Here is a 20,855-nt window from a genome sequence, read left to right on the forward strand (position 1 = left end):
TATTATGTTGTTGATTAAACCACAGTCTTCCTTGTACATATACCAAAACAGGTTCTGATGGGTAGTTTTATTGTATTATTCCTTTACTTTGTTCATTAACACAACCAGTTACAACTTATTTAATCTTCTATTTGTAATGTCCCTTTCTTTGGTACAAGAGTCAAATTTGTTTTATTTAATTTGTGTTACTTTATTTTATTTTCACGTGTTGTTTTTGTGATATTCTGTTTTTTCAATGTTGATAATGTTTCCATTGGTCGCTGTCTAGGACTAGAGACAGAAGTAATACCGATGTTCAAATATTACCAAACAAAGGAAAAGAAAATTCACAGCAGATCTGGAAATCACATCTACATCATTCACGAAAGAGTCGAGTTTAGTAAATCAAAAATTCCCTTTTCACCCTTTGGATTCAACATAAAAAGGACGATAAAAATATCCCTTCTATATACAATATACCAAAATAAAAAAATAATATTTTAAAGAATCATATATGACAGGTTTGTCTGGATGTTCAAAGAAACATCTTTTAAAATCAGTAATACCATAACAGATTGCCAACAAAAAAGTGATTAGGTGTACTGAATCATTGATTTCAATCAGATTAAGATTTAAATTTTTTTTTAAATCTTTTAAAGCATCTTCAATCATTACAATTTTGCAATAATATCAAAACCTAACAGTATTATTCTCCCTGATCAATTGAAAGATTGACTACATCTTCTCGTTTATTGTAGATACAAGTTCTTGTCTAGGTCACGAAAAGTATAACTTTGTGAAGTACCGTACTACATATTTGTTAAATTTGGTGGATTACTATATTTCAAAAATAGATTAATTATTTCAAAAATAGATTAATTGTTTTCAAAAATAGATTTATCTTTTTCAAAAATAGATTAATCTTTTTCAAAAATAGATTGATATCTTTGAAAAATAGATGAATATATTTGAAAAATAGATTAATATATTGGAAAAATAGATTAATATATTTGAAAAATAGATTAATATATTTGAAAAATAGCCTAATATATTTGAAAAATAGGATTAAGATATCATATTTAAAAAAACAGTCGATACTCTAACGGGTTCTACTTGTGCAACCGTAATTGTCGACTTGTTTTTGTACTCATATGAAGCAGAATTCATACAAATTCTTATCAAAGACAACAAAAAAAAAGTAAAAGCATCTTGCCAAATTAAAATTTTAAATAAACAAATCTCAGTGAGCGTATGTATCTCATATATCTTAATAATCTTAACATTAAGGAAACTACCGAAACTAGAAGATCATTTTTTTATTTGGATACTTTTCTTGATATTGACACAATCCAGACATAACGCTGTCAACTTTTCCTATTTTTCAGCAGTTAGAAATCCTTTGCTCTATCATTTGCTTTCACATACATTGTGTATCTCAATTGATACGTACCGGGCGTGCATGCATGTTCACATTATAAATAGATATAAGAAGATGTGGTATGAGTGCCAATGAGACAACTCTCCGTCCAAGTCACAATTTGTAAAAGTAAACCATTATAGGTCAAAGTACGGCCTTCAACATGGAGCCTTGGCTCACACCGAACAGCAATCTATAAAGAGCCCCAAAAATGACTAGTATAAAACCATTCAAACAGGAAAACCAACGGTCTAATCTATATAAAAAACGAGAAACGAGAAACACTTATAAACCACATCAACAAACGACAACCACTGAAAATACTTCTTTAACAGTAGAGTGCTCCTTAACCAAAAACTGCTATAACAGCTTTACTAGGAATAACAACTGAAATTGACACTGCACAAGTTTTAATGTCACCGTCACGAATTGGTTGACCGACACAAAACGTTTTCCTATTTATTCTCGATTAGTGGTAAAAAGTAAAATAACAAAAATACAGAACTTCAAGGAAAATTCAAAACAGAAAATCCTTTATCAAATGTCAAAAACAAAAGCTTAAACACATCAAACGAATTGAAAACAACTGTCATATTCCTGACTTGGTACAGACATTTCCTTATGTAGAAAATGGTGGATTAAACCTGGTTTTGTTGCTAGCTAAGCCTCTCACTTGAATGACAGTCGAATAAAATTCCACTATATTGACAACAATGTGTGAGAAAAACAAACAGACATAATAGGTAATAATGTCAAAAATTTGGGTACAGCAGTCAACATTGCGTTATAATCTTATTCACTATAAAACAAATATTATTTCAACAAAGAAAAACAAATGGCATATAGACTCTCTAAAGAAAAAGTACATAAGCAAAAAAGAAAGACAAGAATACAAAAAATTACGATAGCACAATAACACCATGGCGGGATGTATAAATACCGAACCACTCCAAAAGGATATTACCAGAAATGGACTAAACAGTAATGGTTAAAAATATACAAATACAAATAAAAATAATAGATTTTGGTACTGAGATGACCGTTCATGTCAAATTCGAGGTAAAAGTCTAAAAATGAGGCGGTAAAACAACATTGGCACATATTTCATGATTATTCATGACGAGATTAAATCAACAATTAATAAAATCGGTAGGATCATCAAAGTAGGTCGATTGGGATTAAAGGCGGGGAATTTGGAATGCCACTGGAACAAGAGGATTTGTTTTCAAATTGGCAGACATTTTGCCTTGCAAATATGTTTATACCCCCCAATCAACCCATGGGCTGATATGAAATAATTTTATCCTTCACTTAATCAGTAGATTTCATACAAATACTTCATTATCATTACATGAAGACACGGTTATGTGAAACGCTCAGAATAAATTTGTATTGTTTTTACTACAGATTAACCCTGTAAAAAGCTTTTACATTTGGTCATGAATTAGGGTTATATAAAACTTAAATGTATGATTTATCTTTTTGTAGTATTTACATGATATCATAAAAAGAGAAAATATATTAACATATCTGCTTCTATATGATGCTTCACTGTGGAATATTTAAACATCAATTACACGACAAACTAAAGACGCAACAGGAACCCCAACAATAAACCGGGGTGATCTCAGGTGCTCCGGAAAGTAAATATATCCTGCTCTATACGTGATACCCGTCGTGGTGATCATGTACGTACAAACCCGGTGATAAGTCTCATTCTGTAGGTCACATTCAAGAAAAAGAGGACGGGATTGTGGTTATGACAATTGGAACATATCCGTCGGAATCTACATAACGGTCTACCTTTTCATGATGGCCTCCGTAAAATTTTTCGAAGGGAAGATTTCAACTTCACCACTTGGAACTCTTGGTTTGATAGATTCCTTGTGAATCAATCCTCTATCAAGGAAATCATGAAAGGAAAGCTACAGAAAGAATTAACATCAACTACGTTGGTATTATTGACCTTCATACATTGAGATTCAAATTTAATTTGCAACACACAATTTTTATGGCGACCAATCATACAAATACCCACTAAACTCCGAGCAGTACTAAAATTAATCAAGTTGGCAAATTTGTAAATCAAAGAGCTTGCTCACTATGAGGGATACGATCGCCATCGTTTCCATTGATATTAGTATTCTTTCTCAAAAGTAATTCAACTGCACATGTATTCCTTATTTGATTCAATCTAAATATAGTTTTCAACTTATCTTTGGTACAAGTGTATATTTAAAAATGAACAATGTAAGTTTTGTATTTTGATTTTTGCTCTTCAGTCTTGGAAATTCAAACACACTCATCTGAAAATATTCCTTCTGAATGTTCTAATCAAGCCCACATACTAAGTGTCAAATATACATTTGTACAAGCCTAAAATATGTCAATCTGATGGGAAAATGGTGTCTTCAGTTACAATTATTAACTTGGTTGGTACCGACAGAAAGACTAAGCCCGTAGATGCGCATGTGGCAGTGGTCATTAAAACGTATCCATAACCTTAAAACGAATATACCTACCAACTGTTTTGAAATTATCCATGTTTTCACCTGGATTGTGCATGGACAAACATTTTGAAGGGAGTGCGATTAATTGCAGCATTTTTGCACTTTTAATTTCTTTTAGAAATTGTGCCATAATTTGTATATCTTCTTTTTTCTTTTGATTTACACTGCTCATAAATTTTGATGAACCTTTCTTTCTTTTCGATAGTTGCTATTGAGTTGTAAAATATAGATAACATGCAAAGATACTGACCTTTGACACATGTTGATGCATTTAAACTCATATATCTGGTACTTTACAAGAAATTTTAAGACACCAATTGGCACAATTTAATTTAACAAAAAATCCCAAAGGGTTAAACTAAACACTGGTTTTTTATGTTCTTCAACTTCGTATTTGATATGGCTTTCTCACTGTCTTACTTAGCGCCACTGATGAGTCTTATGTAGCCAAAACGCACTTCTGGTGTACCAAATCATAAGCCTGGTATCGTTGATGAATATGAAAAAATCAACCTTTTTTCTTCAGATGCAATTCTTGATCATGAAGTACTTCTGTCCAAGGTTCATTACATTCAATGAAAGTTTGACAAAGATACCTACAATTTATTGATGTCTGAAAAACGTTAACCTTAAAATTAAGAAAACAACTGAGTACATTTTAATATCAGTAAAATACTAAAAAAAAATAACATTTAAAATAAACTGCTTCGCCGTGCGCAGCTGGATACGACCGCAGAGGTCCAACCCAGAACAGGTGGGGCAAAAATGGACACAATTTTCAAGCTTGATACAGGTCTGAATTTGGATTGTAATTAAATATTTGACACATTATAGGTTTCTGACACAGAATAACTGTAATCAAAGAACTTGAAACTGCTTGTATGATTTGAATTTATATTCAATTGAAGATTTCTTGCTGTTGTGCAATACACTGTGCTGTCGCGCAATACTTAGTAAATCTGTTTTCAGACTATATAAAAAGAATTAGCAAAATAAATTGACCCCAATTTTTTTCTTTGGAAAATTGACAATTTCTTAAATCTTGAGGGAAAAAAATTGCCCCCCCCCAAAAAAAAAAACTTTTACCCCCCCCCCCCTTTTCCAAAAAAAATAATTTTGGAGAAATTTTCTTTTTGTAAAATGTGGTACAAATTAAGAGACCTCCATACACTTAAACACAAGTTATTGTCTGAAAACTAGAAAAATGCTTGTTTTATACCCTTTTTTTAACAAAGTAAATTGTGACCCCCAATTTTTTTCTTTAGAAAATTGACAGTTTCTTAAATCTTAAAGTAAAAAAATTGACCCCCCCAAAAAAATTTTTTTTTACCCCCCCCAAAAAAAATTTTTTTTTACCCCCTCCAAAAAAATAATTTTTGAAGAGAATTTTCTTTTGAGGAAAAAAAATTGCCCCCCCCCCCCCAAAGAAATTTTTTTTTACCCCCCTTTCCAAAAAAATAATTTTGAAGAGATTTTCTTTTTGTAAAATATGGTACAAATTAAGAGACATCCATACACTTAAACTCAAGTTATTGTCTGAAAACTCGAAAAATGCTTGTTTTAGACCCTTTTTTACCCCTAATTCCTGAAAGGTTTGGGCAATTACCCCCAAAATGAACCCCAACCTTCTACATGTGGTATTGAACCTTGTGGTACAATTTCAGAGCAATCAAAATACTTATACACAAGTTATTGTCCTGAAACTAGAAAAAATGTTTGTTTTGGCCCCTTTTTTGCCCCTAATTCCTAAACGGTTGGGACCATCACACCCAAAAACAATCCCAATCCTTCTTTTATGGTATTGAACCTTTTGATTAAATTTCATAGAAATCCATACACTTAAACTTAAGTTATTGTCCGGAAACCAAATGTCTTCGGACGACGCCGACGACGACGACGACTACGACGACGTGATACCAATATACGACCGCAAAATTTTTTTGCGGTCGTATGAAAAATAACTTTAAAATTTTGCTCTGGATACTATCTTTTGATCATGATGAACAGATGCATTTGTCCCTAACCAGGAAGTTTTCCATAAATTCCATGAACTTTGGCAAAGTCATATTGATGTCTGAAAAACATTTTATCTTAGACTAGAAGTTAACAGAAAGAAAAAAAACCTAACTAAGTCCAATAACTAGTTATACACATACTAATGCAATTTCTTTCTTCTTAATTTTGCTCTGGACACTGTCAATATCGAACTACTCAGATTTTTTTTTTATCAAAACAGGAATAATTGCAATTAAACACATCAGATGATTATTTATATATTTTAACATTTTAAATGAATTTGACTTTAAAACGTTTGATCAACAGTGAACAACAAGTGGTATGATGTAGTTTCTTAGTGTTGATAATATGGAAGACTCTATTTGGTCTGAGGGGTGTTCTACTCCTTCTACTATTACGCTGTTAACTACATTTTTCATGTTAAATGTTGCATATGATTTAAAATCAATTTTTTTTACGTGGTGCTAAATATAAAAAACCCTAAGTATAGATACTGCTTAGTACTATTTTCCGTATTGTAAAATAAACGCAAATAAAAAAGGGAGATATCAAACATGACGATTATGAGAAGAAAATTAACGGAAAGTTGTTTAAGTTCAGTCTGTTTGTTCGTTTTACTCTTTACAAAAAAACAATCTTAAGAATCTGAGTTGATGTGACCGTTTTGATCATCACATGGAGAAGACAAATCTAAGATGATGCGCTTTTTATTTGTGTATTTACTAGTTGCTACATCCAACCACAAACAAAACCATTTGCACCTTCTTTTTCAATTAAATCAAAAATATCAGGTTGTGACCTCGCGAAAAATTTAGTTTTACATTCTTTGTTTACAACAATTTTTTCACGTATCATACAATCAAAACCTGATAGTAAACCTTACAAAATAAGAGACAAACTTCTTATTTGGATGTTATTTTAACCCATATTCTAGTCTGTCAACATTTACAGGGATTGAAGCAGACATCTTAAGATTATTGTTATTAAGTCACATTGATTTCTCTCTCTTGGAATTAACCACTGAAGAATTGCAAGGTCTTGCTGTTGAATTGGAAAATGATGATGATAACACCTGTTGTTTGCGACATGACATAGCTGTATGACCAGATTACTTACATTTTAAACACGCATGTAATACATTACACGTACTTTCGGATTATTGAAGGTGTTGCACACTCTCCTATTTTCTCTATATATACTTTGGCGACCTTGCTTATCAATGGATCTGTTTGAAACTGTTCCAGACACTCATGAAACAGGTTGATCTTTGATTTGTAGATTGTAATGAACAAAACTGAGTGACATGATCGGCAAAATTTGCAGTTGTTGACAGATGTCCCCCACCCCACTACTAAGGACAATTAATCACGGTCACGTAAGCTCTAGCTGACTTTGACTCCCTTTTCCTTCAAACGAACTGCTGTTTGTGCAGAGGATATTCTATGGTAATCATAAAACTTTGATCCATAAAAATTCTGAATAGATATATCTTTCTCGTATGAATCTAATTCATTACGACGATCTTAGCACAACATTCCTTTGAATTTACCAAAAGCTTGAACAAATTCCTGAATTGAAATATGCCTATGCAATCTGGGAGTCCAGTTTATCACCCATTAAGATGAACCATACCAGCAATGACTGCATGTTGTTGTGGTGCTTCAAAACTAGGAGTTAATAATGAAGCTAGATTTATATCCTTACGCTCAATAATACTCCTTTGTAGCAAAGAGGACACAATATCGAATCTGCACTGACTCCTTTGTTTTATGGAAATCACTGTTGGCTAACACGATTTGTAGCTGGCAGTATGGGTACATCAATGTGGTTTCTTGCCTGTTACCACAGCTCCAAATTATATGTATTCTTCTTCTGGAATGATTCGGATCTTCCAGCTGCCAGATGAGATCGTCTGCTGCAGCAGACCTTTATAACACTTTGAGTCATAGATAGTGTGAATCTAGCAAACATAATATTCATTACAGCCATGATGATTGCATCAGGTGATGAAATACCTCTTTTGAATTTGTACCTGAACATCCAAAGGAAACTTCCAAATCACTGTCCAATAATGTTTCCTTGCGCAACTCTGATTTTGTGTTGAGCTTTCAACATTTTGAGAATCAACAGTGTATAACCGGATTTCATATGCAGTGGTAATCACAGAAGAATGTTCGTTCACACTGATGTTTGCTGCTGATTCTAATGCATCTGTACTTTTAACGGCTTTTTACATATAGTTGTTTTGATTTAGGCAGACTCTTTGGAATAATTATATTCAGTTTTTGTAATTTCTCTCTAAATTGCTGAACATTTCAGTTTTCAAGATTTTCTTAGCATTTTATTTCTAGACTGTCTGTATGGATGTGTACGCTTTAACCTGTTTTTACGGCCAGCTAAAGGGAATTTGTTTGACTTTGTTTGTAGCTTACTGGATACTATGTAACAGTTTGTAAATTGAAAATCACTTACAATACACTGGGATTTGTATTCAGAATTCAAATCAGATAGTCAATAAATTAATAATAAACAAAATCCAAAGAAATCTTGCTAATGCAAAAGTTAATTAACACTCTAAATTTTAATTTTCAGCATTAGCACTACAAAACTATGACCTTTGCTATCGACAACTAAACTTAAACTGATAGAATTCTCATAGATGATAGAACCACAGCTCATCTCCTAACTAAATTAGGACAGCACATAAGTGCCTGAAGACAATGAACATCTCTACCATTGGTCTACATATAGATTATCCCTTGAATAAACAATGCTTATACACATTATAAGCTTCTATTTATAAAAGCAAATGGTTAAAATTGAATAAACTTGGATTTTGTTTATTGACCACATTTGTTTTCAATAACACAAAATATTTATTCTTTTCAACAAAAAATGCTGAAACACTTTTTGTAAAGTACTTTAACTGTTTATTTCTTTTTAACAGCATGGTTCTATTTTTGTCCTTCCTAAGTTTACATTTTTATCTCTTTTTTTTTTTGCTATCAGTGTCTTTATAGGACAGTTGAGTTCATATACTTTCTTTAACCTAGACAAACTTTCAAATTCCTAGTTCATAAAGTAAAACATCAGTGAGTGTCTTTATGCATATTTGTTGTTTTTTTTTCATTCAGTGTATTTGAAGGTATATATAAGTTTCTCCTCCTTAAATAATGTAAACAGTGATAATTTTACTGCACCAGCTTGGCATTTCGACAATAAATGTCTCTTCAGTGATGCTCGAAGCCAGAATATTTGAACATCCAAAACTTATTCAAAAATTAAAGAGCTGATATAATGATGATTCGTCTGTAGCAGCCATCATTAAATTTCTGTTACAAATAAATTAATCTTTTATATAATAGTTAGGTATTTTCAGTAATTTTTACATGTTGTTGACTAATGAATATTTAACACAAGTTTTAATATTATATAAACAAAGAAACATTTCATTTAGAAAAACATTCAAATTTGAGTTTTAATCCTCGTCTTTATTACTAAATATAGAAAAATGGTTCACTCCGTTAATGATCCAGTCACTCTCTGAACCCTTTGTGCATTCTTTGATAAATCTGCAAAGAAAAAAACAAAAATATAAAAAATTAAATTTTGCCACAAATGGTATATCTTACGTCAACTTGACATGTTCTAAAAAATAGTAAAAGATTCCCCAGAGCCCTGATTCATGCTTATGATTGCTGCAGTCAGTGAAAAAGTTCTTGATGTCTAAAAAAAATACCCCCCAGACTGTATCTTGATGTTAATTGCAAGAAAAAAGTGTGACAGAAGGGAGACATAGCCTACGTTCCATTAGTATCAACATTTAGGTTCAGTCTGTGGTTAAATGTATTTTTAAGAAATCAATAACTTTGTGAAACTTTCATAGAATTTTATTAAATTTGAACCCAAGCTTTTTTATGATCAAAAGACAATAGGCATTTAGAGCAAAATTTTATTTTTATTTTTATTTTTCCGTATTATACAGGCCTGATAAAATGGGATGCAACACCTCAGAAGACATATTTGTAAGTATGCAAAATACAGTTTCCTTTCTATTATTGTTCCCTTAATGTGTCTCACAAACCGCACAAGTAAACAGACAAAAATGTAAACACTGTTGATACTAAAATCATTCCTTTCAATTTAAACCATTGTGGTGACGTCAGCCTATTCATTTACCGTGGATTCTTTTTCTAGAATCAACGCTTCCTACATCTGCCGCTGAAATGGACTCACCAAATTATATTCAATTGTTTCCTTTGTGTGTCTAATTTCATTAAGTTTGAATTGGCTAATTTACTGATTTCTGTTCACTAATGGAATTAATCTAAAAACTTACTTTTAATTTTTGTAACTTGTATATGCCTTCACTGGGAATCGAACCCCTCCTTGAAATCTGTTATGAATGACTGACATCAACACATCGACGAAACCTCTCGGCTACCAATGGGTTACAACTTAGATGTCTATTTTATATATATAAATGAACATCGGACACACAGGGGTTGTACCTTTATATATACACAATGGGCAGTCGTATAGTATAAGTTGGTAGCCGCGAGGTTAGCATGCTTAAAATCAACGAGTTAAAAGATAGGGATTTGTCGGTTTAGGTTCGAATCCCTGTATTATCTCTGTTGTCCCAATTCTGGTTTTTTTCTAATTTTGCATGTTAAAGTGGATATTTTAGTAATAATAGCGTGTTTTACCGTTTATTTTTTGGATTATTATTGGCTATTTCACATGTTTGAAACAAAAATGATTACATTCTATTTGTCAATTTTTGTTGTATAAATATAGTATGATTTTCATCTGTTTTACTACATAATTTTACAAATATTTGTTCGCAAATTCCTATGCTAGAAAATCGTGATGTGCCTGGAGTGCTAGAAATTTCGGTAACATACTTATTATATATACTTTATATATGCTCTTTGGACTGGTTGTTGTCTCTTTGACACATTCCCCATTTCCGTTCTCAATTTTATTAGAAATAAGTTCGAATATGTCTTATTTTGTAAAAACAGATAATATTCAGATGCCTGATAATATAAAGATCTTTAAAGGTAGAAGTGTTATATTTGTATTTTGTTAACCAATTAATTGTGATCTGAGAATTATCAATGCATCGTTGGACACAATAACATGGTTATTTAAACTCACTTACAATACCTTCTAATTAAGAAAAGGCTTTAATTTTGAAAAGAAATTAACACAATAGTTTAAGTTATAGATACAATGGATAAGCGTAGATTCATGAAAAACAAACCATTCGCCCTCCGGGCTCATGGTTTCTTTTTCAAGAATCCACGCTTATCCATTGTATCTATATAACATAATACTGAGGTGAACTTAATACTGCAACTGTTTACTTTTTACCTGTAATTAGCATTGACAACTTTCTTTGTTATTTCCAAGGCAGCTTTAATTATATCCTCTGCTGTCTTTATTTCATGAGAGGTTTCTTGAAGTGTTTTATCATCAGGGGAATTATAATGAAGCACAACAGTAATTTCAACAAATACGTTCCCTGTATGGCAAAAAAACAAAACTTAAATAGCATAAATTTATATCATGCCTTACAAAACAATCGATTAAAGTATAAACACTAACGCTCCTATTTGTCTGTTTTTTGTTGGTTTTTTTTTTGTACTCATAACCTGGCATAACACTGCCTTAACTCAATCTAGTTCAATTGTTGAATTTTCATAATTTAACATACTGTTATTGGGATAATCAGAAAGAAAAAAACATTTTTTGTACCCTAAAATCCATCTACTCTTGTATTAAAACAACATCTGAAAATATACACTTGGTATCTGGTGGATATTTGACTCATTGGCAATGGCAACACATCTCCTTGTTTTTATACTATAATTCATACAGTTATTTCAGTATAATTAACAGCATGCAGGCTTACATTGGTGTTATGATGGTTAACTCGTGTAACAAAATCTCGACACACACTTGGTACATATATATACAGTGTATTTTTTCTTGAGATAACTTCTCCTGTGTACAATTTCACTTTTCTTTCTTGTGTTTATATTATACAGTTAATCAGTGAAACTTTACATGATTGCATTGTTTATGTTTTCCCCTGAGCTGTTTGGGAAAATTATGACGTGATTTGATTATTTTTCTTATGAAAATTCTGTAACTTGTTGATATTCATGTGCTTCAAAGCAAAGATATAGCATTATTGACATCTACCACAATACCCTCCTTCATAGGCCGAATCTTTAACTTATCATAAATATATGACAAAAAAATTTACATATAGTTTTCCTGCATCAAATTATTTGGCCAGTTAAAGCTGATCAAAATATTTAAAAAAAAATATTAGAAGAATGTTTCTGAGAATGTCCCTGCTCAAGCTTTGCAATTTTTCAAGTTAAAAAGGGGCATAACTCTAGAACCATTAATGACATACTTCCAAAATGTTATCTCTGTCTGCGTATTGTGGTTCTCAGCATTGTGTATGAGTTTTATAAAATTTTGATGAGGCAAACTTAAGTTAGATTGCAGAAATGAAATAATTTGCAATTTTCCAAGTTATCGAGGGGCATAACTCTAAAACGGTAAGTGACTCACTGCCCTAATTCAAACTCTGTCTGCAAGTTTTGGTTCTTGGCATTGTGTATGAGTTCATAAAATTTCAATGAGGAATACTTAAGTATGATCATGTTGTTGACAAAGAAAACAAGTACAACAACTGCTCTTTGAAACCTTCAGCTTCACTGAATAAACTTATATCAAATAATATAATATAGTGATTCATTGTTAAATCTTTAAACCTAGCATTGTTTACCATTAATATTCATTTATCTACAAGACTTTTAACAGAAAGGTAATTTAGATCCCCTCTCTTTGCTACTAAAATAGAATGTTTTGCTGTATTTCATGGTAGGAACAGTACTACATTATATGTTATTGTTTACTAATAAAGACACAATGAAGAGTTGTCTGATTTTAGAATCAACACTCTGATGACATCAATATGAATAAAAAGATATGTGGAGTATATATGTCAAATAAACCGCAATGTAATGAATGACACACAAATAACCAAAAGGTCATCTATAGGTCAACAACAGTCTTCAACAATAGATTGGTGTCCTTTCAATATATCAAACTAATTAATCATCCTGAGTTTTAAAAAAAATTGAAATTCAGTATTTTGAGCTTGCTTTCTGTAACTGCAAGCATTCTATGTACATTCTCAAACATAAAATAAATACATTTGTTGATACATACCTGAGTTTCCAAACATCATGCCAATTTGATGTACAAACATTTTTATAATATGGTCTTCCATTACTTTCAAGTCTCTGTGTTGCTTGTCACTTAAGCAATAGTAATTCCTCTTAATTTCTTCAACAGCCTACAAGTAAAAATTACTATGTGCACCTCAGAGTAAAATCAAAAGCAAGGTAACAACTTTTTGTATTGCTGTTTCTTCATCTCAAAGTCAAAGTGAGGCCACAAACATGGAGCATAAACTCTCACATCCTTACAATTAGTTCTAAACATTTCCCAGTACATTTCTACAGTATAAAAATAAGGATAAATGGTATGATTGCCAATGAGACAAATATCCACCTGAGTTCAAATAAATGGATATAAGCAATAAAAGGTAAATGTGTGGCCTTCAACAATGAGAATAAACAGCTATGCCAAGAGTGCATGATACACCCTTATTGTGCATATTGAAACGGTTGCAAGAATAAAATGGGATATTTCCAGGGCATTTAATCATAATTTATGTTCACCAATTCCAACAAGTATGTAAAGTTTCCACTGAACCATTCAAAGCAAACTCAAGTGATTAAAGTCCCATAACTCTGGAGCAACAGACCTGAAAATTTAATAAATTAAAATGTAGCTTCCTTTGATCAATCCCAACAATAAAGTAAAGTTTGGAGGAAATCAATCCAGGAATACTAGAGTTAGTGCGCTATTTATGAAAAATTGCCTTACATGTAACAGTAAGTTCCTTTACTATGGAACCAGAAACCAGAAAACTAAAAAAAATCAAAAGGGAGCTTCCTTTGATCAATCCCTACATTAATGTAAAATTTGGAGGTAATCTATTCAGGAATATTGGAGTTAGTGCAAGATTTATGAAGAATTGCCTTAAATCTAACAGTCAAAGTTCCATAACTCTGGAATGACAAATCCAATAATAACACAAGTTTGAGCTTTGTAAAAAGCTGTGGACTGCTTCGCTCTTTCCTAATTTAAGGTAATATTTGTTCACTTCACTTGTTGAAAATTAAAACATTTACAAATAGACACGACTCTGGAGGTGTGCCTAGATTGGCAGAAGTTATAAAATACAGATAATTGCATTTTTGTAAACATTGTATAGGAACATTGTTCAGCAAAACAAATCGTGCATATTGCAGATTAAGAAAGCAAATAAACACCTATTTATAATTAATATTTCAATGTTGAATTTCAGTGTGCAATATATGCATAATAAAACGAACATGAATTAATGACAGTTGATCGGAACTGAAATACACATAGTCAATTTTCCGGCATTAGATGTCTTATCCTGAGAGGAGAAAAGTCTGTAATTCTTTATCTCATTTAAGCCAATAGCTGTTGCTGTATTTCCGGCCCTTTTTTAGCAACCAATCAGAATCTATATGTGATAAGAAATTATTTCAAGATGGCGTGTATATCGACTGAAACTAATAGCTCTGCACCGTGATGCGAAGCAAAAAATTCACTAATGAAAGGGACCTTTCTGCTGTCAATTCTAATGTTGTGTTAAAGTTGTATGAGAATTGGTTAAAGCCAGTTTGAGTTATTGTACGAAGTGTTGATGGACAGACGGACATTGATATACCATTTTACATCCTGTCTTCGTCTAGCATATAAAAACCATACCACATAGTTGGCTATTTAAGACCCCAACATGAAAAAATGTGAAACTATTCAAACAAAAAAACTAACAGCTTAATTTTTAACAAAAAAATTTACAGGCATGAACCAACGAGAACCATTGAACTACAGGCTGATTTTAATGTGATTTGAAACTTTTAATGATTAAAGGTTTCTTTTTATACCTAATGCATGCATACGTACAAAAGATTAGACTTTCGCCTCCCCAGCCACTGTAAGATAATATAAGGGCAAAACAATAAGCTTGATTTCAATCATTATCATTCTATAATAATATTTGATCTTTAATAATGTTATTTTCATCATTAGTATGTTTGTTGGACATAAAATCTAAATCAGTATATTGAGAAAAGGGATAAATTTCTCCATTGGAATAGCATTAATTTCCATATTGTGTCTTAAATAAGTGTGATAAATAATAAAATTAACATACTTCTGTGGATAGCGTTGAATAATTTACATAACAATACAAAGTTGCTTGTACAATTTCAAACAACCAAAATGACCTGGTCAGTTAAACTAGAGGCTTTGAAGAGCCTGTTTTTCTCACCTGCATCTTCAACAATGGCAATTTTTTTAAGTAAAAATCAGCATTAAGGGGGAACAACTCTATTAAGAGTTAACTGACAATTTCAGTTATGTTGACATATTTGTAGATCTTATCCTGCTGATAATTTTTCCTTTTCAAAGTTTCTGTTTACCTGCTATAGGTTTCAAGATAATAGGCAAAAAATGCAAAAAAATGTAAAAAAATATTATTAAAGGGCAATAACTCCAAAACAAGTCTACTGAAGATTTCAGCCATTTTGGCTCATTTATAGATCTTGTCTTGCTGATCATTTGTGCTATTTTTAAGTTTCTATCTATTTATTACAGTTTTCAATATAATAGGCAATAATGGGAATAAACTGTTATCACAGAGATACTAGTATGTCTCGCCTTTTTGTAATTTTGATAATGCAAATGTTGAAATTAAAATAGCAATACTTTAACATGTAAGTTATGCAAATATTCAAAGTCGATGAACCATGACTGAAGGTACATGGCTAAACAATCTCCATGGAATGAGATGTGCCAATGCTAATACAACTGCATACCAAATACCATTGACTTATCATAAGTCGTTCCCTTTAAACAAACCTAAACACAAACATTAACTTGTAAATTGTGTAAAAGTTTCAAAGTCAATGAACCATGATCAGGGGTGGGGCTATATAATCTCCATGGAAACGATACTTGCAAATGCCAATAAATTTGCATACCAAATATCATTCTCTTAACATTAGCAGTTCATCTTAAACTGATCTAATCACAAACCAATACATGTAAACTAAGGAAAAGTTTCAAAGTCAATAGACCATGACTGAGGGGGCGGGGACAAATATTCTCAATGGAAATGAGATGTGCTAATGCTTATACAACTGAACACCAATTAACATTGGCCTACCACTAATGGTTCCCCTTGAACTGACCTAATCACAAACTAATACATGTTAACCTAGCAAAAATTTCAGTCTATAGACCATGACTAAGGGGGTGGAGCCAAATAATCTCCATGGAAATGAGATATGCCAAGGCTTATACAACTGCATACCAAATATCATTGACCTACCACTAGTGGTTCCCCATAAATTCACCTAATCACAAACTAATACATGTAAACTATGAAAAGTTTCAAAGTCAATAGACCTTGACTGAGGGGGCGGGGCCAAATAATCTCCATGGTAATGAGATGTGCCAATGCTAATACAACTGCATACCAAATATCATTGACCTACCACTAGTGGTTCACCATGAACTAGACCTAATCACAAACTAATACATTGTTGACGCTGCCGTCGCCAGAAACAGCATACCTATGTCTCGCTTTTTGACTCCGTCAGGGCGAGACATAAACAATTAACAAAAAAACAGATATGACAGACATGAACCAACGACAACCACTGAACCACAGGCTCCTGACTTAGGACAGGCACATAAAGAATGTGGCGGGGTTAAACACGTTTGTGAGCGCTCAACCCTACCTCTTACCTGGGACATTGGTGTAACAGCACAACATAAGAACAAACTATAAAAATCAGTTGAAAAAGGCTTAACTCGTCAGATCAATACAAGGCAGAATAACATTAAACATAAACACAGACCGGACGTGGAAGGGTATTTATTCATCCCTCATCCCTAACAACAAAAAGGACACTAAGTACAGATCTGAGAGTACTCACAGTTACTGACAGCTAGTTCAAAGCCAATAACAACTAATTAAAAAAATCATGTATCTAAGACTAAAATATCAATCAGTACACTTCCAACATCCAATGGATTTAGTGTAAAGACATCATTAACAGTCAGAGAAAAACATGACTTGTGAAACGATAGCCGTTTTCAAAATAACAGGCAAAACTTGCATTTACTTCTATGTTCTATTTTTAGCCATGTCTGCCATCTTGGTTGGCAAGCAGGGTCATCGGACACATTTTTTAAACTAGATACTCCAATGATGATTGTGGCCAAGTTTGGTTAAATTTGGCCCCAGTAGTTTCAGAGGAGAATATTTTTGTAAAATAAAAGACGACAACGGACAACAACGCCAGACACTGGACGCCAAGTGATGGGACAAGCTCACTTGGCCTTTTAGGCCAGGTGAGCTAAAAATGAAAGGATCCAGTTTGCCTAAATGTACAGTGTCTAAAATGTGTAAATGAAATAACGAAAAAAAATCAATGTATAGTACAGTTTTTCTGGTTATCAAAATGAATCAAGCATGTATTAAGAGGATACATTTTTAAGTATTATGAGATAGCCCCCTTTTTGGCTATGGTTTAAAGAAAAAAAGAACTAGAAATAAAATAGGGTTTCCATACTTCACTTTTTGTTGAAAATTAAGTTTAAAATAAGTAAGTTTTTGTTGTTGATAAAACATAGTATGATACATTGTAAACATAGTATGATACATTGTAAACCTCTATTACCTTGCACAGAGCGGTTTACAATAACATAAATGCTTTTTAAATTTGTTAATAACCATCAAATATTCCTATTGGTATCAATGAAATCCCAAACATGTTATGATAACAGTATCAATGGTTATTCTGCAGATTATCAAGTTATCTAACTTACATCAGGATCAACCAATTCTTCTAAATCTTCAAACTGTCCCCTTGATATAAGACTAGACACATGAGTGATAGCCTAAATATGAAATAATAAACAAGTGTCTTGTAACATGTCTTAAGTCATAATGATTTATAAGTGATTATCGCACCTTGGTAAAATAGTGACGATGTGATTGATTTAATGCCAACACTTGGTGATCACCTTTGGATCTGTAGGGGTCAGTAGATTTCATAAGGGTATCATGACATCACTTCTACTATTCAGCTATTATTGTTGTTGTATTTCAATGTTTATTTTTAACATTTTATAAAAAACTTGGCAGTCTCCTGTGCAATAAATTTGTTATGCAGTTTGCTACTTTTTAGAGATTGATCTAATAAATTAAAAGCAATCAGGGCAATATTTTTAAAAGTGTACAGCAAAACCTTGAAATTGCTCAACAACATCCTCAACATAGATATTAAGCCAATGCTATAACATTATTTGAATGTCAGTGTATGAACAATGAAATTAACCCACAAGGCAAAACTCTTTAGATTCTAAAATGGTAACAGAGAGGTAATAGATACATAGGGGACTTATATTATGAGTTTGGATTTAAAGTTGAAACTGACAATGCTATGGCAAAAAACGAAAAACGATAAAAAGACAAATAAAAGTACACAAAACACAACAATGAAAACTAAATGAGCTTAATCTATGTATTACTGGTAAATCATTAAGTCAGGGATTTCGTTACCACAAATTACTTAAAACGTTTACTAAATTCTTCCATAGACACAAAGATTTGGTCTGCAAGTTTGGCTGTACCTATAAAAAACTTATTTCAGACAGAATAGCACATCCTTTTTTATGGTGATTTTTATCGAGCCCAGAAATTTATATATATGTACGATCCGGGTAAACTTATCAATCCTTTGAATAAACTTATTCTAAAAGGTTACCAATTCAACACTGTAATTAGATCTTTGAATATTGTTTTTATTTGTATAAATATTGATTTTGTTATCATGGTTATCATTAAATTTAAAAAAAAATCATACTAAATAGTTTTGTTATACACATATGCACTTTAACGGTACTACAATCTATTGACACCTTTTTTTTGGCATTGCACAAGGTCATAATTTTCCACTGTTAATGACGTCTTTACACTAAATCCATAGGATGTTGGATGTGTACTGATTGATATTTTAGTCTTAGATACATGATTTTTTTTTATTAGTTGTAATTGGTGTTGAACTAGCTTTCAGTAACTGTGAGTACTTTCAGATCTGTACTTAGTGTCCTTTTTGTTGTTACGGATGAGGGATGGATAAATACCCTGCCACGTCCAGTCTGTGTTTATGTTTAATGTTTTGTGCTTTGTATCTATCTTTATGAGTTAAGCCTTTTTTCACCTGATTTTTATAGTTTGTCCTATGTTGTGTTTTTACACCACTGTCCAAGGTTAGGGGAGGGTTGAGCACTCACAAACATGTTTAACCCAGCCACATTCTTTATGTGCCTGTCCCAAGTCAGGAGCCTGTAGTTCAGTGGTTGTCATTGGTTCATGTCTGTCATATTTGTTTTTCATTAATTGTTAAAAAAAAAATTTTTATAAATCAGGCTGTTAGTCATGTTAGTTTTCCAATTGAATTGTTTCACATTTCTCATGTCGGGGACTTTTATAGCTGACTATACGGTATGGATAATCTCATTGTTGAAGGCAGTACGGTTGCCTATAATTGCTTACAAGTTACATCCACTTTATTTGAACTTTGGTGGATAGTTGTCTCATTGGCAATCATACCTCATCTCCTTATTTTTTTTGTTTAAGACTGAGCAACACCAACCCCACCAAAAACCAGGGTAATAACAGGTGCTCTGGAAGGTTAAGCAGATTCTGCTCCACAAGTGTTACCTATCGTGTTGCTCATGTAAATACAAACCAAGTGATAGGCCTAATTCAGTAAATTACACAATCAACACTGATTATATAAACTTACTTGTGTGGCTCCTGCTAGAAATTCTGGTTGTGAAAACGTTGCATCATAGTAGTTCCTTATCAAAAATTCAAAGTATTTATTTTTCAGCCATAAAATAAAATTGGGCTGAACTATTTTTTGCAAGTTCATTAATTTTAAAGGTCGTTCATTGGACATCAATAGTGGTTTGTTCGTAGAAAATGCACGGAATTTCTCTGATATGTGTGAAGGACATTTTTTAAATGAAGAGCAGATTGGAATAAATGATTTGTAAGACGGCTTTGCCAGCAGCAGTCTCAGTGCTAGGTTCATTTTTGTTAATATCGGCCAAGTTCAAGGAGACATTTTGGAAATAGGAAAGAAACTAGTAAAAGTACCATAGATCTTCTTCTTATTATTCTTCCCTCCATTATCTGGAGTACCACTACTTTTGTATCATACGGATTATCAAATGTCCTGTAAAATTACAGTTTTAAAAGCGGATATGTCAGTGCAACACGAATGTGCACGGCACACCAGTATATTTACGCCTATGAATCATATTGTTACTAATACTAATATAAAAAAATTCAACAATGACCGCCGAACCTATCAACCCACCACCTATTAGGCACTGGCTACGATTAAAAAAGTTATTGTTACGTTTAGACCACCAATTTACCCACTTCAATTAAGAACGTAAAAGTAACCCTTATGGTGCTTTTGATGTCATTGTTTACTTAAACTAGCAAACAAATTTGCAGAAATGAAACATTTGGTGAAAGAGAAATATATGTAGACCACTTTGAGCCAGAATTCACTTGTCCATGAGTTTGCATTAAAATTAAAATAGCCTTCAGGGGCGTAGCTGGACTTAAATAAAGTGCAATCATAACTATCGCCGAGCGAAGCGAGGCAAAACATTTTTTTGGACCATTTTATGCAGAAAATGATAACTTT

General features: G+C 32.3%; 1 protein-coding gene across 1 annotated transcript; it reads right to left on the reverse strand.

The window, feature by feature from the left end:
• Positions 1 to 9,329: 9,329 nt before the first annotated feature.
• LOC127737789 (uncharacterized) lies at positions 9,330 to 20,275 on the reverse strand. The gene is made up of 5 exons (XM_052248709.1): positions 19,938 to 20,275; positions 17,953 to 18,024; positions 13,180 to 13,306; positions 11,302 to 11,452; positions 9,330 to 9,494 (listed from the first exon to the last, which is right to left on the reverse strand). The coding sequence occupies exons 1-5, from the start codon at positions 20,226 to 20,228 to the stop codon at positions 9,401 to 9,403; spliced, it is 735 nt and encodes a 244-aa protein (XP_052104669.1). The 5' UTR covers positions 20,229 to 20,275; the 3' UTR covers positions 9,330 to 9,400.
• Positions 20,276 to 20,855: the final 580 nt, after the last annotated feature.

The sequence above is a fragment of the Mytilus californianus genome, unplaced genomic scaffold, assembly GCF_021869535.1.
Source record: "Mytilus californianus isolate M0D057914Y unplaced genomic scaffold, xbMytCali1.0.p SCAF_4, whole genome shotgun sequence".
Classification (NCBI taxonomy): domain Eukaryota; kingdom Metazoa; phylum Mollusca; class Bivalvia; order Mytilida; family Mytilidae; genus Mytilus; species Mytilus californianus.